We start from the raw sequence: 21,394 nt of genomic DNA, 5'->3' as shown, positions 1-21,394 counted from the left end.
AATATGGTCCTAATGACTTCCTGAGAGAGTTCCATGAGGAATTATTTTGCCAAACATATGCAAATTCTTCCATGCATCATCACCAGATCCTCAACTAATATAAACAGAAGTTTAAGAACAAATTTTACAAAGAATTCTTTCATCAATCACTATAGAAATTGTATTTAAAGAAGCCAAAAGGGATGACCAATGCAAACCTTCATATATGGTTTCATCAGTTCACCATAAAGATAAAATATTGACTAGAGAGAACCAGTTTGGGCTAACAAAGAATTTGATAAAAACTTTCATCCTTCTCACCACCTTTTCTTTGAGGATGTAGTTGTGAAGTGGAATCAAGGAGAATTGAGAGTGCCCAGCTTCTTGCCGGATTAGGTCTGCATTATTTATGGCATTTAAGATTATATGAGCCATAGCAGGGGATACAAATAATTCTGAATTCAAGATTTCATAGGTAAGTGAAGGATGATCTGATATTTCAAAATTTGGCTTTAACTATAACAACATATATTTTAAGTTTACATATAAATAAATTCTATTTGGTTAATTATTTGGGATCTGGAAGCATTACTTTAAACTTTGTAGCTCAGAGATTTATTGATGAAAAATAAGAGTCTTTCATGTTTAAGTTGCTGGTTCAAATCAAGCCCAGTTAGTAACTGTAAATTATTATCTGTCAGGAATTTGGTGACTATGTGAAATAATTTTTGAAGGGAAGATATTGGTTCTTTTCCAAAGACAACAAATGGCCACTTCGCAAAACAAAAACTACAGCTAAAACTAGCTGGCCAATTTATTAGCTGTATTCGGGAAGCCAAAGAGCTTGGAAAGTGAACTAAAATTGATATCTCTCTTACACACTTGAGGCAAGTTGGCAGGACAGTAGTGAGGAAACTTGCACTACAGTTGCATGAGCTGTAATTGATCTGTGGATAAAACAGAGGACTTTGATATCTACAAAGGTCAATCCAGCACCTTTCATAAAAATTAAATTCACTTACAAAAAGTTCAAGAGAAAAAAAAACAACTATGCAGCTTCACTTTTAAAATTTGGATTATTTTTTCTTAATTCTAATGCTCATCATTCTAAAAACAGTCTTTATGAACACTATCTTTTCAACCACAGACAGGTGCGGCTACATCAATCTCTAAGGAACAAGAAAAAATGAAACCGTAATCTAACCAGTCTACAGTGAGAGCTTTTGCAATCTACCATGGGAATAAATCACTAATTTAAACACTTTGTTGAAAATGTGTCCTTCAAAATATTTTGTTTGATCATGAAGTGCAACTTTTAAAATACGCTTTTCTCATTTGATAGTGGCTATCACTTTTATACTAGAAACTAAAAATACAATTCAGAAGTACTACTTCATTTTAACTACAGTGCTGTATGGCATATTTGAAATCCAGTACAGTTTTTATTGTTCATGTCAAAGCTAGACAGCAGATGCTGAACATGACAAATGTCTTAGCTCTCTAGTTTATGCTGCTCAGCATTTCATCAACTAAATATAGTGCAAATGTACTGGCAAGGAGAAAAAGATAACATAATTCATGTGGGTCATATCCTTAAACTAGAAAAAGCATGTGTCTTATTAAATATGACTGAACTGAAACAGGGTATTATAGTTTATCTTTCATAGCACTTAGCAAATTACGCATTTATCAGAAATTATACAGTATGCAGAGCAGTACACTCAGTTATATGAAGCTTCTAAATTATCTTTTTCGTTATTTGAATGACCTTCCTGACTTTTGATCTTAAATACGATTTCCATGGAGAAAGACATTGTATTAGGTTTTTGTCTTTTAAGCAAATATACTATTGGAAGACAATAAATTTTCTGCTAAGAACTCAAATTTAATATAGTCAAAATAAAAAAGTTACATCAAAAAAAGACAACCCCACTTTTATTTTAACTATCCTATATATTGTATAAGATTAATTCCCAGAAGTATACACATTCTTGATATACAAAATGTTAGTATAATTCAACTTGTTACTTACAAGCAAAGTTCCATAGTTAAAAAGAAACTCCTCGGTTACAATCTGGGGACGGAATACCTATTTGAGCAGAGTTTTGGCATAAGATTAAATAATTAAAAAACATGATAAATGTAGCATATTTTACAGTGTGTTTAAAAAAGCAGAACATTTATTTTGCTTTTATCATTAGAATTGTCTAAACATAACTTCACAAATAGGGATCTTCATTCTGTCACATAGTTGGAAATCCCACTGACTTCAGTTAAGCTGACTTCATGTAAAGACGACAGAATTTGGCCTAGTCCAATTACAATCAACATAAAGTGCATTTAAGGAGCATACGGTGGGTTATATTGTTTTCTAATTAAAAAAAATAATTACCTGGGATGCCACAAGGTGAAGAACCACCGGCATCATGGGAAGGCACATCTTCAGCTGTTTGGCCTGAGTTGTTGATGGATGTTTACGTCCAGAGACATTAGCTAGAGCACCAAGAATATCACCTGTAACACACAGCAAATGTGCAAGATGCATCTCAGTCTACCTCAACATAATTAGTTTAATTAAACAAAGGGGCTATTGACATTTTTTCTCATGTAGTCTGTATGAGGTTTCCCAGGCTTAACCTGAAGAAAAACTAATTCTGATTGTTCTTACAAACTGAACTACTTAAAGAGGGTTTGATCCTGCAAAGTGCTCGGCACTCTAGACTCATCCAGAAAAAACACCTAAAAGTGCTTAACTTTAAGCACGTGAGCAGTCCAATTGATTTCAACTGATGCTTGCCAGTAAGTTGCTCTGATTCATGTGGATTTTCAAACAGAAGATATTCCTTTCTTCTCTAGACAGTAATTCAGAATGAGCGGCAAGGGGCATATCTGTTATCCTAAATGAAAATGTTAACCAGTTATTGCCAAAAATACTAACCTTTAGTTTCACAGTCTCCCACTACTGTGAGAAATTAATTTCTCCTTCATACCAAATGGGTGTAAGTGACTAACAAGAAAGCTGAGGCTGATTACTATGTTTGTCCTGTTTTATGCCAGTATAATTCCACTGATTTCAGTGGAATTAGTTTTGCATAAAACTGGAGTAGTACGGTGGCATGCATGCTATTTTTCAAGGCAAGCAGCTGTCACTCAAACTTCTGTAACCACACTAACTCTGAACTCCACACTCCCCTAAAACCAAGAATAATTTCTGGTCCCTGGGAACATTTGTAAATCAAGACTCCATCCCCTTCTGAATCCCAAGGAGTCAAATACATATCAGAATGAACCATAGGAAACTTGTGCAGTCTAGCCAAGTTTAGCAATCAAAAGTTGGAGAAGCCTGTTTAGCAGCTTTCCGTAAGATATTAGAAAATAGTGTTCAGTGACCTCACTTTAAATCAGGGTTCCCAAACTTTTTGCCTGCATGACCCCATTTTGAGACAATGTTTGCTGTGACCCCAGACAGCAACAGTGCAAGACAGCAAGCAAGGAATTCAAGGAATTTACACATTAAGTACATTATTTAATGCTCTAATGTGACACATAGACTTGCGTGTTGCAGCACAGCTTCTCCAAGTCCAGTGGCGTGATAGAAATTTCACATTTAATCTATGATGTAACATCAACAGAAGATCAATACTGAGACTTGATGGACACAAGTGAGCCGAATCCAGCTTCACAAAAATATGTGCTTGCGAATGGCACCATCAGTTTCAGAATATTCACACTTGGTAGGGAATCAGAACTCCAGGAGAGAAAGTTGGGGATAAGTTCCTCACAAGAATCCACTGCAGGAAATTTCAATGAGCTATTTGATTTCAGCTGCTGGCAAATCCATGGCATCAGGCTTGCAGTGAAAGTGGTTTTGTACCGAACCATACTTTGTCATGTCCAAGTTGGGGGAAAAAGGATGCAAACTTTCCTCCATCTGGCTGAGATGCTTAGTCATCATCACCTGTGTGGGAGGCTGAATAATTTCATTGTCAGCCAGGAACTTGCAGCAGACACACAATGAGTTACAATGATTCTTTATCGAGTGCCAATAGTGTACTCAGGGTGGCATAAAAAGAAAATATGGGCTCTGCCTTAAGGTACTTACAATCAACTGCAGATTCCCATCTCAGAAAAGGCTAGCACAGGCTCCCACCAGCTCAGGCAGAGAGGATGCTTTGTTGATAAAGCTGCTGCCTACTGAAAAGGATCTTTTCACAGCCAACATGTCCAGACCTGCTCCACAAATACTATGCCAGGAGGCAGCCATTTTACAAAAATGGTAGCCTCTGCACAACATGACCTCACATGCACTGTATCCACGAGGCCACGATGTGTGGAGGCTGCCATTTTGTACGTCAAAACGTCAACCTCCTGCCATGGCATTTTTGGAGCAGGTCTGGAAACATTTGGGGCAGACAGCACCCTCTCACACAACAAATCTGGTCTGTTGGACCACGACCCTGTCTGCTGATAACACAATGCCTATTGGGGTCACAACCCACTGTTTGGGAACTGCTGATTTAAATTAAGAAGGTTTTGGATACTGAAGTCTCATATTAACTCTAATCATGTGCAAGATACTGTGTACAATTTCATATACTTTAAACACATATATACACAATGCACACCTAAATTATTTTTGTAGGCTGATATTTAAAAAACCTGAACTCTTGAAATATAATGAATGATTTCCTAGCTCCACTCAACTGAATGGCAAAACTGCCAATGACTTCAGTGAGGCCAGGATTTCACCCAGGATTTCTGGATGATAAAAACCAGCATTTTCAAGGAGCATATAATTTTTCTGGAATGTACTTTCATAAAAGAGAAGTGGATAACACAAAGTTATCCAAAGCAACAGGGATTCTTGTGAGGGACAAGTAAAAAATAAAATAAAAAGGATAGTTAGCATGAGTCAATGAGGGAGCACAGCTGAGTTACCGAAAATGTGTCTCAGGCACAACTAGAGAGAAGGATCAAAAATCTGATCATAAAGGGGAAGATTGTGGTTCAAGAACCAAGAAGTGTGTGAAAACCAGCGAACTCCACTCTGATTGATCTTGTTTTATATGAACTGTTGTCTCAGACAAACAAGAGGCCTTCAGCTTATACATAAAAATGGAAGCGGTGGGCAGGGGAAAGTCTCTGATTATATGCAAAGAAAGAAGAAAACTCTCAAAGCATTGAAAATATTTATTTAATAAATTCTTCCCTTGAATGTACATATATTTCCTGTTTTTCCAAGCCTATAATAGAGACACTTAACAATTAAAAACCAGATTCTGCCACCCTTATATGCAGTTTCAGAGATTTTAAGGCCAGAAGGGAACAGAGACTCAACAGACCTGTTCTTTTGTACATAACAGGCCACAGAATTAATTCATATTAATTAGCTGAGTAGTATTGGTAGTTTATTACTCGAATGCTCCCATTGACTTTAATACTCAATGTACGTAATGGAGGCAGAACCTGGCCTTAAATTAAATTAAAAGGAGAGATGTGCAAACAATTCTATTCCAAATGCAATGCACTGTTCATAAAAATGAATGTATTTCCCATCATTTCTCCAGTAATGTGAGCCTCAATAAATAGTCCTAAATTTTAAATATGTACTTCTGGTTTTGAATAATTAAATTACAATAATATGACAAAGCCCTAGTTGTGGTGAATAAGAGATGCTGAATCTACCTAACTTGTTATTCTGACTTTCCATATTTTACAATGCATACAGGGTCATCCTGCTGCCAAATTTTGCATTAGATGAATAGGTACATATACCTTATTATTTCAGTATGACTGTATATTTATTATATAGGAAATACCTAAAATGCTACAAATACAGAAGTAAAGTTATTTAGTTAACAAAGGCAAATGGCAATTTAAGGCTGACCAGTCTACTATTGATTTAATCTAACTTTTTAAAATAAATATTTGAAATCAATTTCTATTTTTTAAAATCTATTTGGTTTATAGCTACATCTGCTGGAAGAGAATGGGATTAGAAGGGAGTTTAGATAAATATATATTAAAAACTAGCAAACATCAATTTCCAACTCAGAAATGTAACTGCCTTTAATTCATTTCACTTTGCAAAGTGTCTAGCTTTTGACATTTTTCACATGAGGAAATAACTTTCACCCTGAATCAGAACATATTCTTTCATTATCCCAAACAGGTAAAGAGAAAATATTCTCTCATAAAACTAGAGATCTCAAAATTAACCTTAATAAAAGCCAACCACAAAGACAACCCTCCCTTCACCCAAAAACAATACAACCCCCTCTCCCCAACATTAACTGGAGAAAGAAAACAAAGGGGAGAACTTACGTTTGATGTAAACGTTGTCCAAAATATATTATCATTATTTGCATTACAGTAGTACCCAGAGACCCCAACTGAGATCAGAGTCCCACTGTGTTAGGCAGTGTACACACATTCAGAGGGAGGGGGGGCCTCCTCAAAGCATATACAGTCTAAGGCCCCGATCCTGCAATTGACCATACATAGTCATCTGATATTTAGTTACTTAGGAAAACAAAGAACAGATGTGGTTTGAGGGAGAATCAAAATATTACATGGTCTTTGTAAATAGATGACTTTTAAGCCTACCAAACTTTGCAAGTGCCACCCCTTTTTTTTCCCATTACTGAAAACAATAATTAACGTATAGTGAGAAATAAAGAAAGAGTCATTTCTTGGACAACGTAGCCGACGAGTTTTATTCCTCTCCTCTGCCTGGTGGCTTTCAGAGGCTCTGGCCTTTGCCTCCTCTCTCTTCTCCCTTTACATCCATACATTTGGGGGATCTAATCTGCTAACAGAATTTTTAACTGCCATCTTTACACTATGACTCACAGATTGACCTCTCCACTCCTAAAGTATCTTTCTCCATCCAATCCCATATGTTAGCCTCGCTTTGACATCTCCTCTTTCTGGAAGTCTTGCAGTCAAACTTGTACTTAACATCTTTCCTCACAAACACTCTCCACTACCCACATTCTCTGTCAGGCTTGATAACCCCACCATTCTCAGTCCTCTAACCTGGGGATCATTTTTGTTGACTCCTCTTTTGCCTTGCATATCCAGGCTGTGCCCAAATTTTGCCATATCATCCTCCAAGACTTGTCTAAGATCTATACATCTTTTCTGCTCAAACAGCCAAAACTCACCCAGCCCCTCATCACATTTTATCTTTTTTGTATCAGCTTCTTTTCTCTGGGCTCCCTATCACCCACATCTCCCTATCCAGCCCACACAAATTGCTGGTCAAATGACCCCTGTTTGAATCCCTAAGTTGACTGCATCACCATGTCAAATTCAAACTTCTTTTGTTCTCACCTGCAATTCCCTTCACAGCTCTCTGCTCATCTTCATTTCTTCTCTTCTCTTTTATTGCATTCCCCCCACCCTGCCTTGTCTGCTTCTCACAAAATCCTACCTCAGTATCTCCTTCCAAACTGTGCTTTGTGCCTGGAACTATGTCCCAGAGAACTTTGGCTGTTTGAATAGAAAAGTCATTAGCATCTTATCCTTCAAAACTCTCCTCAAGACCTATAAACGTATTAGAAAATTAATGATCGCTTCAGGAGAAGATTGGGATATTTGGCACTTCTTATATAAAGTATGTTAGAATAACTTTATTGAAAGAGCATTCAAAGGTTAGGAAATATCAGAATTAAGATTGTGCAAACTTAATTCAACTCCCTTGTGCATTATTATACAGTCTAACTATATGATCACACATGAGGTATGTGTGGTGAAAGTTGCTCTCTGTAGGACCCGAGCTTGTTTGTGCTAAAAATGTGATAATGCATTTAAAGTCGTACCATTATGCACCTGCACACACTGTCCAAATAATGCAAAGGCAAACTTAATTCTGGCTTTTTCTAACTTGCGTGCTTGGCTTTGCAACCTCAACAAAAAAGGTAGCTTTTTGTAATTTCCTACGTTTTTAAAAAAGCAAACTGAAAAAACAAATACTATCATGTGGCATCTACCAACACTCACATAGGTCCTCAGAAGGATTGGCAACTTTAGATCCACCACACAGACTTCTGTCACTTGAGCTAACAGAATAACTGATAGCAGTAGTAGGTGGCCATCCTATATGTGGATTGGCAAGAGGGAATGAGGCGCCTTGCCAGGGGTTTCACAGATATTTTGTGACAGAAAAGAAATGGTGACACTCAGGAAGCTTGGGTTCCATTCCAGGCTCTGGGGGGAAGTGTGTCTAGTGGGCACAGACTCTTCTGACTGTTCCCCCCATGCTTGACCTCTTCTGTCCCATCCTCTCCAACCTGTCCCAATCCTGTCTCTTCCCCTCCCCGGCTCTTCATCCCAGTCCCATTTTCCTTGCTTAGTCAGTCCCAGTCTCAACTCTTACGTCTTCTTACCCCAATCTCCACCCCACTTCAAGTCTCTCCCACTTCCCCCCACCCACCCATTCCCAGTCTTCTTACCCAGCCAGTCCCAGTTTCCGCATTCCAGCTCCTCATCCGATCTGTCTCTCCCCTCCATCCCACTGGTTCCTAGTCCTAGTCTCCATCCCCAAACTTCTCATCCAGTCTCAGTGCACGCACCACCCTCTCTCCAGCTCCTTTCCCCACCCAGTCTCCTCCCTCCCTTGATTCTTGGTCCCAGTCCCTTAGTTCAGCCATCTCAGTTCTCCTCCCACACCCCAGCTACTTGCCAATCTGGCTCCTCAACACTACCCTACCCCACACCTGCTCCTTGTCGCAGTTTCCCGGTACTCATCTGATGTCAAATGTTCCTTCCCCCAGCCAAATGTCTCCCAGTCACCACCCTTTCCCCTCACTAGCTCCCAGCACCAGTCTCGCTGCCAACTCAATCACAGTTTCCCTCCCTTCCAACCCCTCTAGTCCCAGTTTCACCAGACTCCTTGTCCCAATCCCTGGTCCATGTTTTGTGCCCCCAGTATTCAAGACAGACAGCATCCTCCTCCACAATAACTTGGTGCCAGGAGAGGGGTCACTGAAAGCACAGAAGAGACAGGCTTCCTGCTTTCAGTTCCAGGGACAGCCCCAATCCCTTTGCAGGGAAAGTCCGGCTTCACCTCTGTAGACCTGGCATGGAGTATGCTTGGTTGCTGTATGGGGATGGTACACATGCAGTCTGGTCAGCACCAGGACCTGAGAGAGGCACATGTTCAATGAGGTTGGACTGTTCAGAAATTAGCTGCTACAATCAAAAAAAGTCTCTACTCAGGACATGTGAACTGTGATTCTCCAATGGCTTATAATTTGGCCAAATTTGGGTGGATTTTCATGGGGCTATCACAAAGCACACCCTGACTCAAAGACCACTCCCAGTCAAATTTGAAGTCCCTGCTCCAAAGCATGGGGGCATTAGAACTATTCAAAGAAGAAATGGTGAGAATTTAACATGGACAAAACAATTATTTTTCCCTGTCCTCCTTATTAGAGGCACCTGAACTGTATTGGCTGTAGTTTTCTAGAAAAATTCATCCTGAAGCAGAAATCCAGCATGTAAAATTTCACCCCAAAAGTTTTAAAAATTATAAGCAACTGAAATCAGGGTTTTACAATGGACAACCTTAATAGGTGGTGCTACCTGCCCCAACTATAACTATATACATTCTCACATAAATGTATATACACTTATATATGCAGGGGTTCTCAAACTGGGGGTTGGAACCCATCAGGGTTTCACGAGGTTATTATATGGGGGGTCGCCAGCTGTCAACTCCACCCCAAACCCCACTTTGCTTCCAGCATTTATAATGGTGTTAAATATATAAACAAGTGTTTTTAATTTTGGGGGGGGGTCGCACTCAGAGGCTTGCTATGTGAAAGGGGTCACCAGTACAATAGTTTGAGAACCATTGACTTACACATATATGTTTATATAATATATACAATTGCATCTCTCTTCTTCCATGTTTTGTAGGTCACAGTTATACCTACAAAGTTTTGGGGGGCATGGACTGTGTCTTTAAAAATGTTTATACAACACTTAGCGTAATGGAGCCTCAGTCCTGATTGGGATCTTGTGTGCCACCATGACTGAAATATTAAATAAAAGAAAACATTTTTTCAAGATTCAAATGCAAAGTATTATGTGGTCACAATATAACTGAGAAATTTGATGAAGCTAACGCCATAAACAGTAAATGAGGGAGAAAATATCTTTCTACTTACCATTGTCTTTACTCTTTAAAGAGATACTTAAATGTTCCACAAGGGAGTGAGGAAAAAAGACAGACAAAAAAATTATTTTCATAGTCAGCCAGCTGAATTTACCTAGAATTCCTGGCAGCTCCCGCACAATGTGATAGATGAGAAGGTCCAGGCATTTTGACAGGTATTCATTGCCGCTTTGCTGCTCTTTTCCAGGTGTAGTCTTTCTGCTGTCTCTTTCAATGTACATCACCAATCTACAAATAAGCAAGTGCAAAAGATTACCTCTTGTGACAAAAAACTGATACTGTATCTCAAAATGCCACTGAGGCAAGCACTTCCAGATTTTTGTCTTTAAAACAAAGTTTATTTTAAAAACAACAACAAATGTTTCTATGGGGAACTACAGATAAACCAAATACAATTAGCCAAATTAAACTCTGGTGTAAGCAAGTACAACACTATTAGTGTAAATGGGGATATAGTGCTTACATGAGGAATGAATTGGCCCTTAAAAACTGAATAGCAGATTCTAACTTTAAACAGTCTATATTGAATTGTAATGCAAAAAAAATTGCTTAACCAAGGCAGCAAATTTTCAATTTGTGTATCTAAATATAAATTTGAAAACCTACTTTTTAAGTACTTAAAAGAAGTGGTGTGATTTTCAGTGAAGCCACAAATCTCCCAAAGTTAATGACGTATACAAGTACGCAGTACCACTGAAAATCAGGCCACATATGTGCACCATTGGACAAACAAAAGTTTAAAAAACCAAGAGTCAGATTATGTCTGGCCACTGTATAGGTGTGCAACCTGTGAGGGAGAGCACAAGACACTTCTGCCTCCTTGCATCCCAGCATTAGTGGCCAGGAACAACTGCAATCTCTGTTTGCTCCCTCCTAGTACCCCGGTAGTGAAAGCCACCAGAAAGGCCACAGCACTGATTTTCTTCCACAGCACTTGTTTATGGAGTTGGCTGCAGACACAGAGATGTGCACACCCTGTGCCATTCTAGGGAATGGTGCAGCAGGCATACATCCCTTGTGTCCCTGTGGGCTCCTTTTTCAGGCATGATCCCTCCCAGAGCTCATCCCCAACGTGGGCCAGGATCAGGATAGTCTCTTCCAGCATGCTCCAGTATAGGAGTATATTTAGCTGTAATAAATAATAATACGCATACTCAAGAAGCCAGAGTTAATGACATATATTTAAGACCAAATTTCTCTGTGGAGAGGAAAATGGACTGGATTAATTTACACATTTGTTACATATTAAATGTTTCAAATTCTTAATTTGTTCAGTCTAGAAATTATGACAGCGAGCTTTGAGTAAGAAATAGGATTGCCAATTTTGGTTGGATGTATTCCTGGAGATTTCATCATGACAAAAGATTAGTCTTTAATTCCTAGAGACTCCAGGCCAATCCTGGAGGGTTGGCAACCCTAGTAAGAAATTATTTTAAACTATAGTTTAGCAGTAGGTTTTTGGCATACTGGCAGGGAAACATTAATTGCCAATGGATTGAATCTGTTCTCAGGATTTTTAAAAAGGACCGTTTTCAGCTCTCTTAATCCATCCCCTTTCTTAGCCACTATTTTTAAAAAATAAATAAATAGATGTGACAGAGAGGCCCCGTGGTGGTTCACTATTCTGTGCAGTCAGTATCAGCAATTCTTCTCAAGCCTGACAGACTCACTCTATGCCTTTCATGCTACTGTCATAATCTGTATCTAAAAGATGTTATACATCATTTGAAAACTAATGACACACTGGTGATGAATATCATTGTAAAATGTATGTATTAACATTGTATGAGGAATTATGGATACTCACTGATATTATGCTTTTTTGAAGTCTGTGACCACACTAAGGGAGAAAGAGGTTCTTCCCCAGACAGGAGGGAAGGTAGCTACCTACCTGTCTCCAGTGTAAATTTAGCAAAAGATGTGACCAAAGTCAAAGAAAAGCATTTTCACAAGCAAGGTAAACAAAGCCATCAGGAAAGGAGTACTTGTGGCACCTTAGAGACTAACCAATTTATTTGAGCATAAGCTTTCCTGAGCTACAGCTCACTTCATCGGATGCATACTGTGGAAAATACAGAAGATGTTTTTATACACACAGACCATGAAAAAATGGGTGTTTATCACTACAAAAGGTTTTCTCTCCCCCCACCCCACTCTCCCGCTGGTAATAGCTTATCTAAAGTGATCACTCTCCTTACAATGTGTATAATAATCAAGGTGAACACTACAGTGCTAATAAACAATGGTCACATAACCACCACCCTATACCGGAAACCTACTGATTGCTATTCCTACCTACATGCCTCCAGCTTTCACCCTGACCACACCACACGATACGTTGTCTACAGCCAAGCTCTGCGATACAACCTTATTTGCTCCAACCCCTCAGACAGAGACAAACACCTACAAGATCTCTATCAAGCATTCTTACAACTACAATACCCACCTGCGGAAGTGAAGAAACAGATTGATAGAGCCAGAAGAGTTCCCAGAAGTCACCTACTACAGGACAGGCCTAACAAAGAAAATAACAGAACGCCACTAGCCGTCACCTTCAGCCCCCAACTAAAACCCCTCCAACGCATTATCAAGGATCTACAACCTATCTTGAAGGACGACCCAACACTCTCACAAATCTTGGGAGACAGGCCAGTCCTTGCCTACAGACAGCCCCCCAACCTGAAGCAAATACTCACCAGCAACCACGTACCACACAACAGAACCACTAACCCAGGAACCTATCCTTGCAACAAAGCCCGTTGCCAACTGTGCCCACATAGCTATTCAGGGGACACCATCACAGGGCCTAATAACATCAGCCACACTATCAGAGGCTCGTTCACCTGCACATCTACCAATGTGATATATGCCATCATGTGCCAGCAATGCCCCTCTGCCGTGTACAAGGCAAACTGGACAGTCTCTACGTAAAAGAATAAATGGACACAAATCAGATGCCAAGAATTATAACATTCATAAACCAGACGGAGAACACTTGAATCTCTCTGGTCACTCAATTTCTGATCTCAAAGTGACTATCCTTCAACAAAAAAACTTCGAAAATAGACTCCAACGAGAGACTGCTGAATTGGAATTAATTTGCAAATTGGATACAATTAACTTAAGCTTGAATAGAGACTGGGAATGGTTGATTCATTATAAAAAGTAACCTATTTCCCCTTGTTTATTCCTCCTCTTGCCCCTCCCCCCCGTTCCTCAGACGTTCTTGTTAAACCCTGGATTTGTGCTGGAAATGGCCCACCTTGATCATCATACACACTGTAAGGAGAGTGATCACTTTACATAAGCTATTACCAGCAGGAGAGTGGGGTGGGGGGAGAGAAAACCTTTTGTAGTGATAAACACCCATTTTTTCATGGTCTGTGTGTATAAAAACATCTTCTGTATTTTCCACAGTATGCATCCGATGAAGTGAGCTGTAGCTCAGGAAAGCTTATGCTCAAATAAATTGGTTAGTCTCTAAGGTGCCACAAGTACTCCTTTTCTTTTTGCGAATACAGACTAACACGGCTGTTACTCTGAAAGCCATCAGGAGAGCATGTGAGGAAATCTCATTGGGGGATGGAGACTGTGCCCTCAAGAAACCTTTCTGCTTCCTGAAGCAAGGTCAATGAACTTTGGGAAGATTAGAGATAGATATATAGCTATATAGATATATAGAGACGGGAGGGGGGCGGGGGGAGAAGCCATTTTCGCATCCTTCACCTGAAGGGACAAAGGAACTGAGCACTTTGAGGGGTACTGGCCAAAGAGTATGGTCAGCTATGCTGGAAGAGACTTGGTTAGAAACACTTCTTTGAAAAAGAGGGACTCAGGTGTTAGTCTTAGAATCATATTTTTACTTTTGTTCACTTGTAATCCTTTCTATCTTTAGTCCTTATACTTGGTATCACTTAAACCTATGTCTTTTTGTTTAATGAACTTGTTTTATTTTTAGTATAAACTAAGCCAGTGCTTTGATTAAACAGAGTGTTTGCTAACCCCAGTTAAGCTAATAAACTGCTGGTTACACTTTCTAAGGGATCAGTGAACTTAACTTTTGTAAGTGTTTAGTGAGCATTACAAAGCAGATGGTTTAAATGGAAATTTGGGACTGCGAGGGTGTTGGGGTCACCCTGCAAGGAGTAACCAAGGCTGGTGGAAGCCAGAGTGAAGCTACTGTGCTTTGAGCCTGCTGCTGGTGACAGGGCGCTGAATCAAGGCTGCACAGGATTACAGGGCAGACAGTGACTCAATCTCTTACTGGTCTGGGTTGGACCCAAAGTGCCACATTAATACAGAAATCAAAAGGTGTCCTTGTCTAGGATGATGAAAATAACTGGATTTAAACAACTTCTTGTGTAAGCATGTGGTATGTTAGGGCCCAGTCCTGCAAACCTCTATTCAGGCAGGAGAACAGTCCCATTATAAAATGGGATTATTCACTGGAATAAGAACTACTCACCTGAAAAAAGAGTTTGCATGACTGGGCCCCTAAGCAATGATGAAACTGCATATTTTGAAATAAAACAAAAACCTTTATTTTATGGTGTCTTATATGGGGGGAGTAGGAAGGAGAGAGAGAAATAAGTGATCCATTCAGTAACCATTTACTTTTTCTCACCACAGGAGCCCAAAGGCAGCAGATCCAGCTATACTTGCCAAAGGTTCTAGCTATTTTCCTTAGACTTTAGGTATGATTTATTCAATTATGGTCAATTTTGATGAAATAAAATACATGTTAACTATTCAAAAGCCCATCTCATCAGTCAACTCCAACTTTCATTATATATATGATATGTAGTTTTATTAGACATTTTCAGTTGCCTTGAATAATTAAAACAAAATAAATTAAAGTTGTTTAAATATGTTCTTTCATTGAGAGAGAATATGTTTAACCAAATATTAAGTATGAGAAACATGAGTATCATATTTTTCTTTAAATATTCTTGTAAATTTAGTTTGAGTGAGATAGTAAGTTTAGAATTGTCTACACATTATCTAAACAAGCTGTTGAGTGAAGGCTAGCACAATAAGTTTGATATATATTTATATTTTAAGAAAGGAATTCTCTCTTGCAAAATCCAACATAAAGAGTGTTTGAGAAGCATCAGATGTGTGTTTACTTATTTTGGGGAAAGTGAAAAGTAAAAATACATGTAAAGCTCCTGAGTATGGCCAGCTCTCTCTCTTCATGTGCAAAACCCTCCCCTTTTCAAAGTTATGTTCTTCTCTCCCACAAAAAAGCCAAAATTGACAATTGCTTCCAAAAAAGACCACCAATATTTCTTTAAATTATTTGATAGCACTGATAGCAACTCAACAAAATCCTGCCAATTCCCACATTAGTACAGTCAGCTTTAGGGAAGTTTACTGTTCTAAAGCCCTAGGCAAACATTCTCCCTTCCTCACAGTCATCCACAGAATAGGGTTGTCAACTTTCTAATTGCAGAAAATTGAATACCCCTTGCCTACCCTGTGCCCAGGCCCCACCCCTGCTCTGGGTGCAAGGGGGGGTGGGTTGGGGGTGCAAGAGGGGGCTCCAGGCTGGGGTGGGAGGGGGTATGGGCTCCAGAGTGGGTCCAGAAATGAGGGGTTCAGGGTGTGGGAGGGGATGAGGGCTCTGGGCTGAAAAGAGGTTCGGAATGCAGGGGGCGCTGCAGGCTAGAGCCGAGGGGTTGGGAGTGTGGCAGGGGCTCAGAGCTGGGGCACGGGAGGGGGTGCGGGCTTCAGGCAGCCCCGGCATTTCCTGGATATGGAGGAAGTCCACGCAGCTCACAGAAAGCTATGGCATGTCCCTCTGGCTCTGAAGCGGAGGAGCAGCCAGAGGACTCAGTACACTGCTCCCGCCTGCAGGTGCTGCTCCTGCAGTTCCCATTGGCCAGGAACCCTGGCTAATGGGGGCTGTGGAGCTGGTGGTCAGGGTGGTGCCTGCAGGCGGGGGCAGAGGGACATGCCATCCGCTTCCTGGGAGCCATGCGGAGCCAGGTACGGAGCCTGCCTGCCATGCTGCAGCCAGCTGGACTTTTAACACAGCCGAGAACGGAGCTGCCATGGTCCCTTTTTGACTGGGCATTCCAGTAGAAAACTGGACGCCTGGCAACCCTACCATAGAATGATTTACCAGAATGTTTTACTGTCCCAAATAAACACCTGTTCTGTTTGTATGGCAAAGTTGGGCCTACAAAAGTATCAAACTTATTCCATGCATAACAAGTATATGTCTGCCATGCAGTCAAAGGGACACAAAGTGAACAAAGAAATGCCAGAATTAATAAAATAGACATGGCATTAACAGTTAGGATGAATTAATCATTCTCTGAGAAGTTGGGCATGCAAATCAATTCAGCTTCCTGGCTATATTTATGGTACGTTGTGTCCTATCACTCCCCTGTACGGCAACCTAAGGATTATACAGAAAACAATCGAAGGTTTCAACCATTTTCCCAACACCACAACCTAATATTATTTATAAGTTCTTAATCACAAATAAATTATTCCCTTAAATTTTCTGTGTCTGAACAGAAAGATCAGTGATATAATTGTGGGTAAATTTATTTCCTAGGTTTAATGTAATAATAAATATTTGTTTTATGTACTCAAGGTACAAAAACAACAAATAAAATAAGTATTTTCCTAGAAAACTGGTTCTACTTTCCAAAGAAACTATAATTTCTGGAGATCAAAGTTGTACATTTTGGGGGGCAACTACATTATTAATAGTGGTCAAGATTTTCAAAATTGGGTACCTAGAGATAGGTTCTTAGTCCAGTTATAGGCATCTACATAAATGGTCTGATTTTTAAAGGTTTTGAACATTTATCAGTTTTCACTGAAGGTTTCAAACAAACAAACAAAACCCCTCTCCTTTTTTCTCCAACCTAAGGAAAGAACTCCACCCCAAGAGCAACTTTTTAGTGGATAAAATGAAGTGAAGGTAAACAATTTGGAAGACGCTCACTAGAAACAAGGAAAAATCCTTTTAAAATATAGAGTATGTAAAAACAAATAGACATGACAGCTCAGTATATTATCCAGAAAGGAAGTCAGATATTGTACTCTGATAGTCTAATAGGAATTTCAGTTTTAGGAATCTACTGTAGTTCTAGACTAATGTAGTCCGGTCAAACCTTTATCTCTTGTGCTGCAGGGGGAGATTTTGGATGCAGTGCAGCTGACATATGCTCCCAGAAAGGGAAATAAAAGTATGGAAATTATCTATAAACCCCCTGTTGGTATAGCAAATGAAATAAGCTCTGAACTGCTGAATATATTTCATAGCAGGAAAGTATGAGGTTTTTATGAATTTGAAAAAGTTTCAAATCTTACTTATTATTCACCTAGATAAAGAGACTTGACACAAAAAATATGAAGAAATCTCACACTTAATACTTTTTGTTACCAGATAAGAATAATACAAAATAAAAGGAGTTAAGATGAAACTAAGGACAGTCTTAAAAGTGAGGTACATGAATGGCAGCCCTAAGCACTGAAAACCTGCCCACATCCTGCGGACACAACTTATGTGGTACTGAAATAATTTGGTGGCAAGCAGCACTTTTCTGCAGGGTGGATAAATCAGCACAGTCAAAGTGAATCTAAATCAGAGCAGCAAATAGTTTTCATTAACTAAGACTGGGATTTTCAAATATGTTTAAGATTTATGCAACCAACTCCCATCATGTTCAATGGGAGTTGGTGCATAACTGCAGTAGGCCTCTTTGAAAACCCCAACCTCATTTCTCAGTAATAATTTTTATACAGCAATCATAGATCCACCCAGTGCAGTAGATGGCAAGTCATAGTGGCCTAACGGGAGTGCTCTGACCTGGCAGGTAGTCTACATTGCCATTTAAAAGAGTCTGGCAATGACTCCCAGACCTTGTCTTACTCTTTTGGAGGGCATGCTTTGTAATACTCACAGAGGGCCCTGCAGCCAATTAGGAGTTGCACTGACAGGTTCTCTCAGAGTTATTTCTATTTCCCTAGGTAAGAACTTCAAGAACGGGGATTGTAAAGGAGTGGGAAATAAGGATATTTTCCTAACTCTTTCAGGACCAGAGAAATACATCTTTTTCCAATAAGAAAATATAAAGTTGCACCAGATTTCCTTCACATCACATATACGAGGAGAGCTTTTAAATCACGATTTGTACAGTTTCTGATATTATTCTTATATCTTTTACTAATAGGAACTGCACGTCCATTTCACTTGGCTGAAATGCACCCTTGTGCATACAGTCAGCACAAAGCCTATGTACCAGTTAATACCTCTTACATCCTCAAAAATAAGGCTTAAGTGCAATTTAAGGTATGATGGCCTTACCAGGCAGCATGAGACTGTGAGGCAGGGCTTGGAATGCAGTGCACGTCCCTGGGTCGCCCTGTTTCAAGAGTCAGCCAATAGGCTGGACCTCAAAAAAGAGGGCTTTCAATAGGTAGTCTTGGTCCCTGCAACAGGCTCTTGGGTTGGCTAGCTAGGGCTGGATGGCTCTATGATAGCATGAAGAGTGATGGACTAGAATAATTCTGTTGGCATTCTGAAGAGTTCGAGGATCTATGCAGTCAGTTTATGCAATAATCTTTCTTGACAGTCAATAAACCTAACAAAACCTGTGCTCATTTGTCAGGTTTATTGACTGTCATGTTTAGGATTTGAGCAGTGAAAAGGGTGAAGGTAAGTAACAGAGGGAACACTGAGGACCTTCCCCTTTTTCACTGCTACCAGGACAGTTTGACTTGACACATTATCCTGCTATGGAATTTATACAGTTGCGACTGACTGGCCAACAATACAAGATGCCATTATTTGTCATCACAGACCCCTGCCATTCACAAGTGGTGCACAGGGCTGCACATTGCACATAGTGGAATTTTGTCCTTAATATTCAGTTTCCTTTCTTTATATCTCCATTACTTTCATTTTCAGGTAATATACTGTATGCTCCCTGCTACAATACAACTGAGTTTACCAACACTGAGCAACCATAAGTAATTTGCACCTACCAGCAATTTTTAATGATTTTACCATGATTAGTGATGCAAAATATTTTCAATAGGAAAATTCAATATTTTTACATTATATGCTGCAATTCTGCTCAGACTTACGTTTTTAATATTTAAACAAGGAACATTATGATCCTCACTATTTAATTTGGTAATGAGTTATGAGAAAAAGTAATACAGCAATTACATTGGCACTTATGACATGATTCCAAAATAACCATGCTATTCAAAGCAGAATACAAAGCATGTATTGCCTTACGGTCTGTTTAACTGAAGAATAGCTTTAACCTAAACTTTGCCTACCAGAACCCCACAAAATCTTAGCTGTTGCAATGAAAATTAGTTGGGTGTAGTTAATCAGTAAAATCATGACTTCCTACGACGTGAAGAGATATTTTCATCAACTGAAAGACAAAGCCTTGATCAAACAATGAGAAAATACATGCACTTCTAGAAAACACTGAGAAACAACTTGTAAAATGCTTCCAAAATAATCACACAGCACAGGTGCTTGCCCCATAATTTAACACTGTATTAAATTGCATGAAAACTACATGTATGGTGATACTCTCTAATGTTCAAGCAAATGTCTGTTTTAAGTCCCAATTATATCAGAAGCTATTTTTAATTTGTGTTTTACATCAAAACCATGGGTCCTTAAGCTAAATAGGGACCTGAAATTAACTTTGGCCCTGATCCTGAAAGATTTACGCACATGTTAACTGCATGTGTTATAAGTAGTCCCATTGAAACCAATGGGTTAATTCATGGAAGATAAAGTTAAGCACGTGTATAAGTCTGGAGGATAGGGGCCTTTTTAAAGATCTGGAAATAATGTAGCTTGAGTAAATATAATTGCCCCTGTGCTTGGAGCTAAGCTTGGTAATATAGACAGGATGTATGGATAAAATATTTTTCTGACAGTTTTGTCAGATTCAGAAGTCCACTTAAGAAGTATAATTTTAAAAAGTACTATCCTCTATTGCTTTTCACATAATCTGTAGGATATACTTAAAATAAAAACGTCAATTGATCACTGAATCACAAAGAGAGGCTTAATCAAAATAATACTACAATTTAATCATGGGAGCAGAGGATTACATTGGAACATTCTTATCTGCTTGAAAAAACTTTCTTGCAAGAATCAGGAAAGTACTTTGTGTATTTATTTCATGGATGAGTGCTACTGGTTTAGACTTTAAGGTATATTTTCTGGATGCCCTGTCAACAGTGGTTTACATTAAGACACACATAAGATAGGGGTGTCTTTGATTATAATGTTTATTCAATTGCCTAGTGACCCACAGGTCATAGCCAACCCATGCTTCTTAAATTAGTGTTACAGTATTGTTTACCTCAAACTACATAAAGGTGGTCACTGTTGGTCTACCAGAGATATTCTTCTGATGAAGTATCAAAACTACAGTATATGAAAACTACATATTTAAAGGCAATATACTGTTTTATGGAAAATTATTTATCAACAGTGTAGATAAAGATGTTAGATGTATACATGTTGTATGAAGATTAAAGCACTGAAGCACTGGCCTCCATGCTCACAAAATCAAGACGACAAAAACGTGGGTTGCTGGTGCTTTAATTCTGGTCTTAAATAATTATTTTGTCTTATTGCTAGAAAATGATATAACAATAGCTCATTTTATCATAATCTTCTATAGCAGATTTATTAAAGTAATTTATAATATATCCCACATCAATGTGTGAGCTGAGATTTCAAAAATGTAAACAAAACTATTGCCAACAATTTACTTAGGCTCTTCCACCCATTTAAGTAATCGGATGATTACAGACCCAGAAATGTCTTGCACCACAGATCTAAGGCTCTTGCCATCTGTGAGAGAAATCAATTTCTAGAACCAAGGATTCTTCATTAAGAATCTTTCCACACAAGGCCAACTCTACAGACAGGTAGCAGGAGTAAATAGGATCAATAACTACAGCAATGATGAGGGTGCAACCTCTAAGGCTAGCCAAAGACACTACCTACCAATCCAGCAGCAGCAATTGAACCAGTAAGACCCAGATAGTACTGTTCCAGGAGACAAATGGGAGAATACTTCCTCAGTAGAGGGAGCAATCGTAATTCCTATCAATTCTTCAAAATGTTTCCCTCTACCCAACACCACCAACCCTGTTATTCTGGATGAACAGGACCCTGTGTCAGCTAAGGAGGAGGAAAGCAAAGAGAATGGAGAATCAAGGTTG

At 39.2% G+C, this 21,394-nt stretch overlaps 1 protein-coding gene across 3 annotated transcripts in view; it reads right to left on the bottom strand.

Annotated features, from left to right (window-relative positions):
- ULK4 (unc-51 like kinase 4) overlaps positions 1–21,394 on the bottom strand; it is a 388,775-nt gene that overhangs the window by 241,992 nt on the left and 125,389 nt on the right. For 2 of the 3 annotated variants that reach the window (XM_073333132.1, XM_073333133.1), the window contains exons 23-25: positions 10,257–10,390; positions 2,372–2,493; positions 2,012–2,068 (exon numbers count right to left, since the gene is read on the bottom strand). In XM_073333132.1, coding sequence (XP_073189233.1) covers positions 2,012–2,068; positions 2,372–2,493; positions 10,257–10,390 — 313 coding nt within the window. Of the gene's footprint in view, positions 1–857; positions 927–2,011; positions 2,069–2,371; positions 2,494–10,256; positions 10,391–21,394 lie in introns of all 3 variants that reach the window. The other variant, XM_073333131.1, reaches the window with a different exon arrangement.

The sequence above is a fragment of the Lepidochelys kempii genome, chromosome 2 (genome assembly GCF_965140285.1).
Source record: "Lepidochelys kempii isolate rLepKem1 chromosome 2, rLepKem1.hap1, whole genome shotgun sequence".
Classification (NCBI taxonomy): domain Eukaryota; kingdom Metazoa; phylum Chordata; order Testudines; family Cheloniidae; genus Lepidochelys; species Lepidochelys kempii.
This window is presented reverse-complemented; position numbering and strand designations above follow the sequence as displayed.